This window comes from Vespa mandarinia, chromosome 6, assembly GCF_050613455.1.
Source record: "Vespa mandarinia isolate Hongniang chromosome 6, ASM5061345v1, whole genome shotgun sequence".
Classification (NCBI taxonomy): Eukaryota; Metazoa; Arthropoda; class Insecta; order Hymenoptera; family Vespidae; genus Vespa; species Vespa mandarinia.
This window is the reverse complement of record NC_140815.1, coordinates 7,337,944-7,351,986: the sequence shown is the minus strand read 5'-3', so window position 1 is coordinate 7,351,986 and position 14,043 is coordinate 7,337,944. Positions and strand designations below refer to the sequence as shown.

Here is a 14,043-nt window from a genome sequence, read left to right as displayed (position 1 = left end):
TTATTATTAATTTTAATCATTAGATAAAATAAGTTAACTAAGATTATTAATTATAAAATAATAAATTGGAGTGAGAGAGATAAAATGGCGTATCGTATAAAGATAAAAAGAAATATATATATACATATTTATAATAATTTTTTTTTCGTTTATCAATGAAATCGTGTTTGTTATTAACAAATAAATAATGTTTATATATATATATTTTTTTTTTGCTTTAAATACGTGTGAATTTAATATCTTGCTATTAAAAAGAGAAAAAAATTCATTATATGAGTGTTCGAATTTTTTATATAGCATTATAATTTTATTATATAATTTAGAAAAAAAACGTTAGATTTATTACATTTTTCGCGTATAATAAATAAATATTATATATATGTAAAAGAGTTAAATTTGTTATGTTCATGTAATATCTTACATTTACATGATAAACGAACATACGTTTGTGATGAGTAGCGTATATCGTTCGATGGAGGAAAAATAATTGAGGTTAGAATATTTTCTTTTTTCCATAAATCAACTGAGAAACATGGCGCGAAGGATTTTTCATTCTTTTTCAAGCGATTTATTACATATTAATGGTCAACAAGTTCGATATGGCCATTTTATTCGTGGACAAAATCCAATAAATGCTTATACATTAGAAAGACGACTGAAAGGTAAATATTATCCATTAACGTAAATATTTCATTAATTTCATACATTTCACACAATTTGTTTTTAGTTTTGAATCAAAAAGAATCCTATTTAAAAGATCAAGTTAACATTGGTTTACCAGTATCTAAAATACCTACAACGATGATAAAAGAATGGAACAAGGAAATGAAAGCTAATGGAATAAATCCTGAGTTAGAAAAAATATCACGTAAACTGCAATGTAAGCATGTTAAATATAATTATTCAATGTAATTTATCAATCAATATGTCTGTAAAAAGATAATGATTTTTATATGAATATCATTGAAATTTTATAATCTCTTTTTTTCTTCTTCTTCTTCTTCTTCTTTTGCAGTAAATGTCGATTTAGAGAAAATACGAGAGATTTGGTGGCAAACACATGGGCCTGAACATATTTATAAAATTGCAGAGCATTATGGAATCTATCAACATTTATATAAAGATGCATATTTTTATCCGGTTGTACATTTACAAATAGATTATGATTTTGGATCTGAGGATAAACTTGCTAGAGTGTATAATGGAAATGTAATTAAACCAAGTGAGGCACAAGACCAACCTAACATTAAATATGATGCTAATTCAGATACACTATGGACATTATTAATGACTACACCAGACGGAAACTTTACTAATTCTAATAATGAATATTGCCATTGGTTCATGTAAGTTTATAGAAAATTTATGTTTTATATATATTATAGTTATTTCCTGTATTGTAGTTGTAGGGATAAAATTTTTGATAGATTACATTTGATTATAGCGGAAATATTCCTGGAAATGATATAGCAAAAGGGGAACAATTAATTGATTACTTAAGGCCAATACCACCACGAGGTCTTGGATATTGTAGATATATATTTGTATTATATAAACAAGATAAATATATTGATTATACAAAATATAAAAAAGAACAGCCTTGGTAAAAGAAATAATTTCTAATATATTAAATTTGAGATTTATTTATAAATGTTTTCAATGGATCGGTTCATTATTTATGATATGTTTTAGTCTGAACTTATTGGAACGCGATTGGAATACATTGGACTTTTATAGAGAACTTCAAGATTATATAACGCCAGCAGGATTAGCATTTTTCCAATCCGACTGGGATCAATCTCTTTCTGATTTTTATCATTTTAATTTAGGTATGTATTAATATTTAATATATATATATATATATATATATATATATATATATATAAGTTATTTATATATATATTAATTGAAAAATTTAATATATATTTTTAGATACAAAAGAACCAATATTTGAGTATGATTTTCCAAAACCACATATAAAGGAACAGGAATGGTTTCCATTAAAACGAGCTTTTAATTTATATTTAGATAGGTACCGGGATCCTAAAGAAATAAATAAGGAATTTTTATTGGAGAAACTAAAAAAGGTTCATCCTTTCAAAGAACCAGAACCACCATTAAAATATCCGAATGCTCATGCTTTTGAAATTCCTGTACCTACTTGGTTGAGAGTAGAAAAAAGAAAAGAAAGGCTAGGTTGGGGACGTATAAATAATATTGAATAATAATAACTATAATCGATATTGTTTTGTTATAGTATATAACAATATAATATAATATAATAATAATAATAATTATTATTATTTTTTATTCATAATTAAAATATATTTATTAAAACATATGTGCTTATAGAAATTTACAATATATTTATCCAAAGTAGAGTATATATTTCTGCTACGTTATATATTCGTTAAAAGAGTTTTCTAATAAGATAAATAAAAGAAGAAATTTTCATATCAATATATTAATCAATTTTCAAATTAGCTTCTACCACTTTTCTACTTCGATTTTTTACATCTGCTCGCGTTAATACATTTGGATCTATGATTTCATGTTCAACGATCAGAGCTGAAATAACAAACATTTTAACATTTACTTTTTAATTACCTAATTTATCCTATATAATATATATGTATATATATATATAGGATATATATATATATATATATATATATATATATATATATATACATATATATGTACATGATCAAATGAAATTTCTACCTGGCTCTAACTCGTCTTTCCCTTTGAGTGTAAAGGTATTATAATCAGCGATATAATTTTGATACAATTGTCTCGCTCTTTCATCTTTTTCTTTATCGAGTTCAAAATTGCTTATTCCGAAAAGAACACCCATTTTTCGAGTAATTTGTGCCAATAATACTATGCCTGAAAAAAAGAAAAAAAAAGAAAGTATATAAACCTGCACATATTAATACGAATTTTTATATATAAAATTAGAATTTTTTAAAACTACGAATAACTCGAATAACTTGTAAATTAATAACCATTTGGTGTTATTTTCTCTAAGACAGCTTCACCCGTATCTTCGGCATCTAATTCATCTACAATAGGCGTCTTTGCTTGTTTTTTGCTATTCATTTTTGGTAACCATCTAGTTTGTTTAACGCAAACAAGCATAACTAACATATTTTGTAAAGCTGCTGTTATCTTAATCGATAATTCGCCATGAGATCTTCTTAGATCTTTATAATCGATAATACGTTTTTTTTGAATTTCCATTTCTTCCAACATAGCTTTTTTATCTGTCCTATATCTAAGATAAAAGATTATTTATTCTATTGATATATCTTTCAATCGTGATTCATTGTTTTTTCTATCCTTTTTTTTTTTATTTTTTTTTTTTAATATTGCAAAAAGATTAATAATGTCTACATACTGTCCTGTCGTAGCTAGCATCGTATGTTCAAGACTTTCAAGAGTGATAAGTGCCTCTTCCTTTTTTTGTAAAAGATCATCGCGTTCTTTTGTATTATAATTAAATTGATTGATCAAACGTACCTTCTGTCTCATTTGTTCTTCGAGTCTAATGCAACGATTGAAATATTTTTATTTTTTTTCTTTTTTTTTTTTTACGTTATTCTTATCTTTTTTTTTTACATTATTCTTATTCTTATCATTAGTACTCTTTGGACATACCTTGGTAATAATTCATTATGAGATCTAACTAAAACGGTATCCTTTAATATATCACAAATTTCTTCCAAACGTTTAAGTTGATTTTCTAAATGAACGGAGTCATTAATGTCGATATCTTTTTTGGCAAGAACAACGTCGCTCTATGAATGCGATATGTATTAATTAGTATCTAATTAATTTATCTTTAAATGAGGAATAAATGATAGATGTAACGTCTTAAGTGTGATCGCGTTTTTATTATCGAATTAAAATTTTAATTTTGTGAATTGATGAAGTTCAAAGAAAATTTTCGAAGAAATTTAAAAAATAAATAAAGAAATAAAAGAGAAGAAAAAAATTATTTGAACAAAAGGTTAAAGAAATAAAACAAAAAAAAAAAAAAAGAAAAAAGAAAGGAACAAATACGTACCTCAATTCGTACTAAAGATTTCGCATATTCCCAAAGATCGGCAACGCGTTCACGTGCTATAATTAATGTACGTTCTCTTTCTTTCATATTTTTCACAACGTCGACAGTCATTGATTTATATTTTATTTTCAAATCGTCCAGATTTTCTGCCGCCAATTGGCCCATTATCGTTGTCTTTACTATCACTTTACATTGATTCTTTTGATCATCTTTGAGAGCTTTAAGAAGTGCATCATAATATATTGCATCCTATATACATACATATATATATAACTATGTATGTATATATATATATATATCTATATATAGAATGAGAATGAAATAATAATAAAAAAAATTTTTCTAATGAGATAGATAAAAATTTCAAACAAACAAACTTACTTTCTTTAAAATATTAATTATCTTTAAATAAGTACTTCGAATGGCTTTAACACCATTTAGTTTAGATACCGATCGTTGCAAATATGCCATCAAACATTCAAGGAAATAGTCCGTTCCTATTTCTGCACTTTCCTCTTCCAATAGGAAACATTTTTCAAACTTTTTCAATGGATAAGGAAAAAAAAATTTATTTAAATATTTCGATAGAAACGAATCAAGTTTAAATGTGCGCGTATACGTGTATGTATGTATGTATGTATGTATGTATGTATGTATGTATGTATGTATGTATGTATTTTTATCTTATTAAAGATAAGAGGCAACAGTACTTGTAAATCGAAAAATTTCTTAGCTAATTTCTCCTTCTCGTAACGCAACTTATCCAATTGTCGATGAAACAATTCGCTGTTCTGATAAATTCGTTTATGAAGTTCCTATAATATTTAAATATTTTTAATGTTTTTATATTTATAAAAAAAATTTATGTTCTATCACAGAACACCAATGGCGATTAAAAAAAGGTTCAATTAAAAGTTTTATAAATTATTAAGGAAGAAATATTTGGTAACTTGCATGAATTTTTACGAAATGCGACAAATATCTTAAGATCATTTATTAGATTAATAGAATATTTTTATTTATCTATATTTCGTTTCTAATGAAATCTCAAAATGATTTTCTGTTTTCCTTTTTTTTCTCTCTGTTTTTTTTTTCTTTCCTTCGTACTATAAGATCGAATAAAAGAATTAAATATGGAAAGATTTGTTTTGATAATTTTTTAAATTACTCAGTTCAAATGACAATATATTTGTTACTTGTAGATAAAAAAAAAAGAAAAAAAAAAAAATTGTAATTTGATTTCAATCCATCGTCAAAAAAATTTCGCCATCGTTGCGTTCTAAAAATTGATAGAAGCAATAATAATAGTACAATCGTATAGTGTTTTTTTAATTACACAATGTTCGAAGTAGGAAAAAGAAAATTGATAAATTAAATTACATCTGATTCAAGTTGACCAAAGGCTAAATGAAAATTATCGTGTTGTTGTAATATCGGCAATAGGCGAATTTTATTTCCATCAATAATTTGACTGACGATATCACGATATTCTCTTACATCCGTTTGCAATGATTTCAAATTTTTCAATACTCTTTGCTTTAATTTAGTCAATTCCAATGCACGAATCTTTTTATCTCGAGCTGTGATAAAGGATAAAGATGTATATATATGTATATATGGATATTTTATGACAATTTTTTTTCTTTTCCTCTTCTCTGTTCTTCCATTCAAACATAATAATGAAAAAAATGTTCCTTTATCGTTTTTATTCGTAAAAATTAATTAATTAACCGTATAATTTGAGAACACCACGATATTGATTTATCTTGTCTCTCGTGGTCCATCGTTCATCAGACATTTTATGAATTTTGACTTGTTTTGCGGTTAACATTTTTGTAAAATTTTTTTACACCACAAATTCTCCTTTTTTTCCTTCTTTCCCGATACGTATATATATATATATATATATATATATATATATATATATATGTATGTATATATATGTATATATATATATATATATAAATATGTTTGTGTCTATGCGTGTATTGTTCTTGCCTTTATCAAATATAAATCTGAATGAATTTTGTTATTTCGCTTTCGATAATCGATTATATAAATACTTAAATAAATAAAGTGAAATGTGTTTATATACGAGGTGTTCTCTTCAAAAAATATTTTTATTGGTTCGACATAATGAGATCATTCATGATATTAAACAAAAATTATTGATATCATGCATTATCTAACAAATCTTTTAATATCATTCCCATGGCTGCTGGATTGTCTTTTGGTACCTAAAATTTATCATTTATGTACTTATTAAAGATTTTTTATTTATTTTCTATTAATATATGATACAATGAACTGGCGATTATGAAAGCGATTTAAATCATTTGAAAAATTAAAATACACACATGCATGGTGCGCGCATTATTATTAAAATTTTTTTTAAATCGCATAAAAGAGAATTATTTTTCTTCTCTTTTTTTCTTTTTTCTTTTTTTTTTTTTCATTTTGTCAAAAATAAATACATACACTTACCCTTTCTCTTTTGTGCTTGTCATTATGGAAAAATAATTATTATTTAAAATTGCATTTTTTCATTTCAATTTTAATTAATAATTTCTCAATTGAAATATTTTATCTCAATATAAAAAAAAATATATACATTTATATATACGTATGACTTATTAGAACAACTTTCATATAATCACTAGTTCATATTTGTTTAAAATAAATTATTATATAGAAAAAGAGAAACGAAAAAAAAAAAAACAAAAAAGAAAACAAAAGAAAAAAAAAAATACGTACCATGTGTCCTGCCCTGTTGACCCAATAAACGCCAAAGTTATTGTATCTTTTAGAATAACCTTCGATAATGTTATCGAAGACCAATGAACGTCTCTCGGAGTTAATCCAATAATTAGAATTTTTCCATTTCAATGAGTCAACCCAAAGTATTGTGCCTAAAAAAATTATTTTAATATCATTCGAGTATTCCGCTCTGATTGCCAAAAAAAAAAAAAAAAAAAAAAAAATAAAAAAAAAAAATAAAAAAAAGAAAGAAAAAAAAATAAATAACGTGTAAAATATTAAATTCATGCCTGGCGTATCAACGATAAGGTCCATGTGTCCAGTATAGACGAATACATTGAGATCAGTTTCGTTCAACAAAAGTTCCACTATAAAATATGATAACGTTTCATCAATACATATAGATTAGAATATAACAGTGAGAAACATTATAATCTTTATTCGACGAAGATAAATATATGTACTTTAGCTTGTTGATATTTAATTTACTCTCATGCGTTTAAATGAATATTTTATCTTGAAGCATTAAGGGTATCAAACTTAATCAATATATACTTTATACGTTAGTAAGATAATAACTGTTATCACAAGTGAAAGAAATTATCGGATAGATAATTTGATCACTTAAATAAAAAGAGAGAGAGAGAGAGAGAGAGAGAAAAGAATTTTTTTTTTTTATATAACAAGATGATACCTTTATCGACCACTGGTTTCATGAAATCTCGACGCAACATATAGAACACGTTGTTGGATTGTTCATTATGATAATTTTGAATACCAAGTGCCTTTCTTACAGGTCCATTCATCAACTGTTCTAAACTTCCACTATCTCGATAAGACAAACCTTGATATATTGCGTCTGTAATATAATCACATTATTATTATTATTAAATTGTGATGATAATTTCGTAGAATGTTAACGAAACTAAAATTAATTAAATGTTGTTAGAAATTTGAATTTTTCTTTTTTTTATTTTTAAAACGATCAAAAAAAATCATTACATATATATATATATTTTTTTTTTTTTTTATATAAAATCATTATATATATATGTGTGTATATAAATATAAAAGAGATATGATTACCTCTGTCAATATGGATTGATGATTTTTCTCCGTGATTTTGAGAACGTATAAAGGAGGGTGACAATTTTGTTAGAATGTTATAGAAATCGATATTATCCGTAGCTTTTAGAATTACATTTTCCGTATCACCCCATAAAGATGTTGCTGTTAACCATTTGCCGTTATTAACGGCATCTCTCGTTGCTTTAGCCGATTTATCAATATTATCGTAACCGTTCGAATCGATCATACCCTAAAGAAATATGAAATATTTTTGTAGAACATGGCATATTATGATCGATCGATAAATATATCGAACCGATCGTTAGAAAATTTATCTTATATCAAGGTATTACCGCGTTAAATAAAAATGGTGCCCAAGTCATGACAGAATCGATAGGAGATATCCAAGAGTCGCCAAGACCAACCCCTTTCAGATTACTTTTAATATTACCCGCTTTTTCTGCCTACAAATTTGATATATAATTTTTTATATGAAAAAAAAAAAAAATAAAGAAAAGAAAAATAAGATAACATTCAGACCTTGTACCAAACAAGAGCAAATTCAGCACCCATTTTTCCTCCATATGATTCCGTTAAAATATATGTTGGTACATCGGAAAATTCAGGTAATTCCTTTAAAAAACCTTTCATACACTCAACGAGATCAAGCGCAATTTGTTTGTTCGTTTTGGCATATGCCGCTGCATTTTCGACATAGCTGAAGCCAGTACCAACTGGATTGTCGATGAACAATACATTGTAATCTTTAACCTGTTAGAAAATATTTCCTTTTTGTTTTCCTTTTTTGTGTTTTCTTTTTTCCTTTTTCTTTTTTTTGTTTTCTTTTTCAACGATACCATCAAGGTTTTCATATTTTATTATCATTGAATGAGACATGTTGGTGAAGGTTAAAGAGGGAGAGAAAGAGAGAGAGAGAGAGAGAGAGAGAAATAAAAAAAAAAAAAAGAAAAAAAGAAAAAAGAAAAGAAAAGAAAGAAAAAATGAAAAAATTCCTACCCACGTATAATTTCTAGCTTTTAAATTTGTATCAAGCGGACCGATTTCCTCGAAATTTCCATAAGATGTCGAGGATCCACCAGGACCACCTTGTAACCAAATCAATAAGGGTCTTTCATAATACGATTGAACGTTTGCTGTGGTATAATAAAGCCACCAAAACATATGTGAATATTGTCTAACCGTGACATGTCCCCAATCTTGTTCCCCTGGACCGAAACCTTCTTTTCCTGATATAAAAATTATTATCCACGTCAATTATCCTTTATTTTTTTTTTTCTTTGATCATTTATTTATTTAATTATATAATTATTTATATATCTTTATCGTTGTTAATATTATTCTCCCTGTATGAGATAATAAATATATAATATTATTTTGAATTTGATTGATCTTACCGAGACTTCCGGAAATAAGGGACGACACTATAAAAATAGTTAACGTTAAATAATACATCTTCACGAATTAGGATTTACGGGATTACTGAATGCACAGATTTTCATCATTGTATTTAATATACTGTCTTATCGATACATCAGACAGATTAGATACGATTCTATACGTGATCTTTATGACAAAGTATATATATATATATATATGTATATATATATATATATATATATGTGTGTGTGTAGTAACATGATTGTGTTTAAAATACTCTGAATGTAATAACATCTGCATCTTCTACTAATATGCAGAGATTAAACTTATATATAATATATAGTAAATATTAATATAATATATATTATATTAATAAAATAATAATAATAATAATAATAATAATAATAATAATAATAATAATAATAATAATAATAATAATAATAATATATATATATATATTTCTTTTTTCCATTATGAACTTCGTGAAATCACGTTATTCATATAATATAGATTTATCTTTTCTTTCGATATAATCGATACATTTTGTCTTTACATTTAATAGATATATCAGATTTAGCTTCAATCAACGTTTCCAAATATTACCAATATATTGCGATATTGGAGAAAAACAATAGATTTTATATATATACGTATTTATATAAGGCGTTTCTGCTTTATAATCTCTCTCTCTCTCTCTCTCTCTCTCTCTCTCTCTCTCTCTCTCTCTCTCTTTCTCTCTCTCTCTTTCTCTTTCTCTCTCTCTCTTTCTCTTTCTCTATCTTTTTCTCTATCTCTCTAAACATAACTATTGTCCTCGGTGGAAATATTTACTTTGCTCATAAGTATACATTTTTATTTTAAGAATATAATAATTTAATAAAGTATATTATTAAATATATTTACTTTTTATTTTGAAATATTGTATATTAAAATATTGTATTGTTAATAATATTTTATTACGATTAAGTACGTAATACATATGTGATTTAATCTCAGATCTTATCTCTTGCCAACTTTTATATTCTTTTCTTATATATATATATTTTTTTTTTTAATTTTTTCTATATATATATATATAAAGAAAATATCAAAATAACAGTATAACTGAATCGTCTCATTTTCCTTTCTTTTTTCTTTTTTTTTTTTTTTTTTTTTTATTATTGCTTCAGTACAATAATCTCTTGATAGAGAACGATTAATTTAAAGTCGTACTTAATTTTTTCTTTTTTTTTGGTCCTTGCTTTTAATAATACCTCAAGCAATTTAATTCATAATGCAATATAACACATTTGATTAAATAATACATACGTATTATATATATATATATATTCAGATTATAATATAATCAGATTATATATATATAAAATATTATATATATATATATATATAATCTGATTAATAATATAGTCGGATAATTAGATATATTTTTTCTTTCTTTCTTTTGTTTACTTCTTTTTTTTTTTTGTTTTTATTAATAGAGATTATATTATACCATCGCATAAATTACGTATACAACGAATAGAGTTGCCTTGGATTCTTTCATGTATATATTTATATATATATATATATATATATATATATATATATATAGATGTTATTTTATTTTTTATTATCTCTTAATCGTTTCTCTTTTCTTTTCTTCTTTTATTTTTGTTTGTTTTTTTTTTCTTTTTATTCGTTTAAATTATTATTAACCAAGAAAAATTGGCAGTAGTTTTACGTGACGCATTATATTGAGAGCAGACACAATGACATTAATAATATAAAAATCATCAAACTTCGTATTGGAATCATTATGGGGTTTTTCTTCTTTTTTTTTTTTTTTTTTTCTTATCTACTCTCTTTCTTTTTCTTTTCAGAAAAGGGAATAATAAAGGATGTGGAGGGAGGAGGGAAGGGGAGGGGAGGGGAGGGATAGATTCGATTTGATGACATTTATTTGACGGTTTTATGTACTCGTATACGTCTTACATTTCTATAAGTTTACATGAATCGTCGTATATAATAGACGCATTAAGATCTATAATATTGTTGTTTTTAGATTCAAACATTAAACGGGCTCCGATAGGATGATGTATATTATTTTAAAATTTATTACGTATCATTACATGTCCGTAAATAATATAGAATAATTTTTTTTTTACATTACAATAATGGATTTAATTCGAAGACCAACCAAGGGTATAGAATTAACATTAATAAAATATAGAAATTTTAATTATTATGTTAATACCCTTGAGATATAATATTTTCTGTGGGATGATCACTTAGAATTATATCTTAGATTACAAAAATACGTAAAGGCACTTGATAAGAATTTTTAAGTTTTCTTTTTTTTTTCTTTTCATTTTCTTTTTCTTTTTTTTAGTGTTTTTTGTTTATTATTATTATTATTATTATTATTATTATTATTATTATTATTATTATTATTATTATTAGTATTACTATTATTGTGATTACTTTTTTGTTTGTTTGTTTGTTTTTTTATTCATTTATTTATTTGTTCATCGATCGAATAGATTCTTCCTCTCGCTCATTCTTTCGTCTTTTTTAATCATCCAAAACACACGATTAATGCGATAGATCATTTGTCCCATAATACGATTGAATTCAATTAGTATAGAGAGATGAAAAAGGTTTTATGCGATAGTTTCATGCGATCGGACAGATAAGGATAATAGATGCAATTTTTCTTTGCTTTTTGATTTTTTTTTCTTTTTTTTTCTTTTTTTCTCTCTCTTTATTTTTATTTTTTTTAGCACCAATCTTCTCAATATACTTATGACTAGATAAACACATTCGACAAATAATGTGTGGAAAGATTATTATTATTATTATTATTATTATTATTATTATTATTATTATTATTATTATTATTATTATTATTATTATTATTATTATTATTATTATTATTATTATTATTATTGTTGTTGTTGTTGTTGTTGTTATTATTATCATTAATATTTTTTTCGACTTCTATACCATTTTTAACTATAGGAACAATAAAAAATATCACCTCATAATATAAAAACATAAGTAAGGTATATATATTTATATATGTGTATGTGTGTGTGTGTGTGTGTATGTGTATACAGGATGGGATAAAAACTTCGACAACCTTCACTATATCCTTCCTTTTTAGAGCTATAGAGAATTTTTGATGTAATTTTAAAATCATTAGTTTAGAAGATATTTCACTGTTGGTGTCCTTATTACGAAGAAAAGGAAAAAAAATTTTAATTTAGAAAAATTATTAACAAAATCGATTTTATTATAATGATATTATATTATATGTTTAAATAAATAAAGAATAAATTACGCTTGAAAACGGTATTTTTATCGTGTTTCTACGACTTTTCGTTTCGAAGATATCGCCTTCGAAAGATTTTCATTCATATGATACATTCAGTACAGCTGTTCGTAGTAGTAGTAGTAGTAGTATTGTAGTAGGGCAGCGTAAATTCTTGGAATTTATATAGGTTAGTGTGTCACCGTGCCAATAGAATGAAATTATATAGGTCAGTGGGTTAATTTAAATGTCTTTCACTTATATGGAAATATCTTCGGAACTAAAGGACATAGAGATTTGAATCAAACGCCATTTTAAAGGGTAAAATTTTCTCTATTTCTTTTTTTTTTTGTCAACATATTGTTAATAATTAATTAACAAGTTTTGTAAACAAATTCATATTTTTATATAATTTATTTTACTTTGTCAATTAATACATTCAATTTGCGACTGATATTTTAATGAATTAATTGAAATTACATTACAGTTAATAAATAATTAGTAAACAAATTATTTTTTTTATCCGAGGAAATTATTTTTTTTTTTCGTATACGTTTTTAATAAACAAGTTTTTCAATAGCATGGGAATATCTTCGGAATCAAAAGTCGTAGAGATTTAAATCGAACGCCATTTCAAAGGGCAAAATTTTCTCTATTACTTAAATATATTTTTAATAATTAATTAAGAATTTGTTATAAATAATTTTTGGTAAACAAATTCTTACGAACATAATTTGTCTTATATATCTTGTCAAAAAATAAATTTGTATTGCGAATGATTTTATAAAATTACATTAATTAATAAACAATTAAGCAAATAATAAATAATAACAAATAAGCAAATTATTTTTTTTTTTATTTTTTTTTTTTATTTTTTTTTTTTGAAAACAATTTCTTTTCTATACTTTCGCTAGCCAAGTTTTTTCAATTGCATGGAAATATCTTTGGAGATAAAAAGCGTAATAAATTGAAGTAGAGAATAAGTATAAAAAAAATGGAGAGATTTAAGATGATCAAAGTTATTACCCTGCCCTGTATGTGTATATATATATATATGTATATATATAATATATATATATATATATATTATATATATATATATATATTATATGTATTATATGAGAGTCAATTTTGTTCAAATCTAAGAAGCATTAAAGTTTTAAATACAAATTGTGTTTATGTGGTATCTGTTCATATTAAGAAGAATACAAAAGAATAGCAACATGATACTTTGAAATATATATTTTGAACATAACAGCATTCGCATCTGTCAATAGAAACATTAAATATATATATATATATATATAAATATATATATATATATATATTTAGTGGTAAATATATATATATATATATATTTATATATATATATATATATATATTTATATATATATATATATATATTTATATATATATATATATATATTTATATATATATATATATATATATTTACCACTTAAA

General features: G+C 24.2%; 3 protein-coding genes across 3 annotated transcripts; 1 reads left to right on the top strand and 2 right to left on the bottom strand.

Annotated features, from left to right (window-relative positions):
- Positions 1-262: 262 nt before the first annotated feature.
- On the top strand, positions 263-2,266 carry mRpL38 (mitochondrial ribosomal protein L38). The gene is made up of 6 exons (XM_035864295.2): positions 263-662; positions 728-880; positions 1,016-1,346; positions 1,445-1,603; positions 1,693-1,829; positions 1,933-2,266. Exons 1-6 carry the CDS (start codon positions 533-535, stop codon positions 2,223-2,225), a joined length of 1,203 nt encoding a protein of 400 aa, XP_035720188.1. The 5' UTR covers positions 263-532; the 3' UTR covers positions 2,226-2,266.
- A 75-nt stretch (positions 2,267-2,341) lies between these two features.
- On the bottom strand, positions 2,342-5,785 carry LOC118440950 (uncharacterized; the record flags this gene model as incomplete). The annotated part of the gene is made up of 9 exons (XM_085657661.1): positions 2,342-2,568; positions 2,725-2,889; positions 3,009-3,277; positions 3,401-3,547; positions 3,661-3,800; positions 4,070-4,318; positions 4,451-4,609; positions 4,780-4,884; positions 5,450-5,785. Coding segments are annotated over 9 exons (1,674 nt in total), but the record flags the coding sequence as incomplete, so codon positions are not given.
- A 385-nt stretch (positions 5,786-6,170) lies between these two features.
- Positions 6,171-9,441, bottom strand: LOC118440767 (retinoid-inducible serine carboxypeptidase). The gene is made up of 9 exons (XM_035864285.2): positions 9,310-9,441; positions 8,912-9,141; positions 8,435-8,665; positions 8,248-8,358; positions 7,913-8,144; positions 7,521-7,685; positions 7,117-7,194; positions 6,824-6,978; positions 6,171-6,306 (listed from the first exon to the last, which is right to left on the bottom strand). Exons 1-9 carry the CDS (start codon positions 9,365-9,367, stop codon positions 6,244-6,246), a joined length of 1,323 nt encoding a protein of 440 aa, XP_035720178.1. The 5' UTR covers positions 9,368-9,441; the 3' UTR covers positions 6,171-6,243.
- Between the last annotated feature and the right edge of the window lie 4,602 nt (positions 9,442-14,043).

What these genes read in the sequence shown, in the direction of transcription:
- mRpL38 (XM_035864295.2), top strand. Translation starts at nt 533, where the DNA reads ATGGCGCGAAGGATTTTTCATTCTTTTTCAAGCGATTTATTACATATT. An exon ending in AATATCACGTAAACTGCAAT is followed by an intron (nt 881 to 1,015) that starts GTAAGCATGTTA and finishes CTTCTTTTGCAG; the next exon opens with TAAATGTCGATTTAGAGAAA. An exon ending in TATAAAAAAGAACAGCCTTG is followed by an intron (nt 1,604 to 1,692) that starts GTAAAAGAAATA and finishes GATATGTTTTAG; the next exon opens with TCTGAACTTATTGGAACGCG.
- LOC118440767 (XM_035864285.2), bottom strand. Translation starts at nt 9,367, where the DNA reads ATGTATTATTTAACGTTAACTATTTTTATAGTGTCGTCCCTTATTTCC. An exon ending in TTGCTCTTGTTTGGTACAAG is followed by an intron (nt 8,359 to 8,434) that starts GTCTGAATGTTA and finishes TCAAATTTGTAG; the next exon opens with GCAGAAAAAGCGGGTAATAT. An exon ending in CCTTATCGTTGATACGCCAG is followed by an intron (nt 6,979 to 7,116) that starts GCATGAATTTAA and finishes TAATTTTTTTAG; the next exon opens with GCACAATACTTTGGGTTGAC.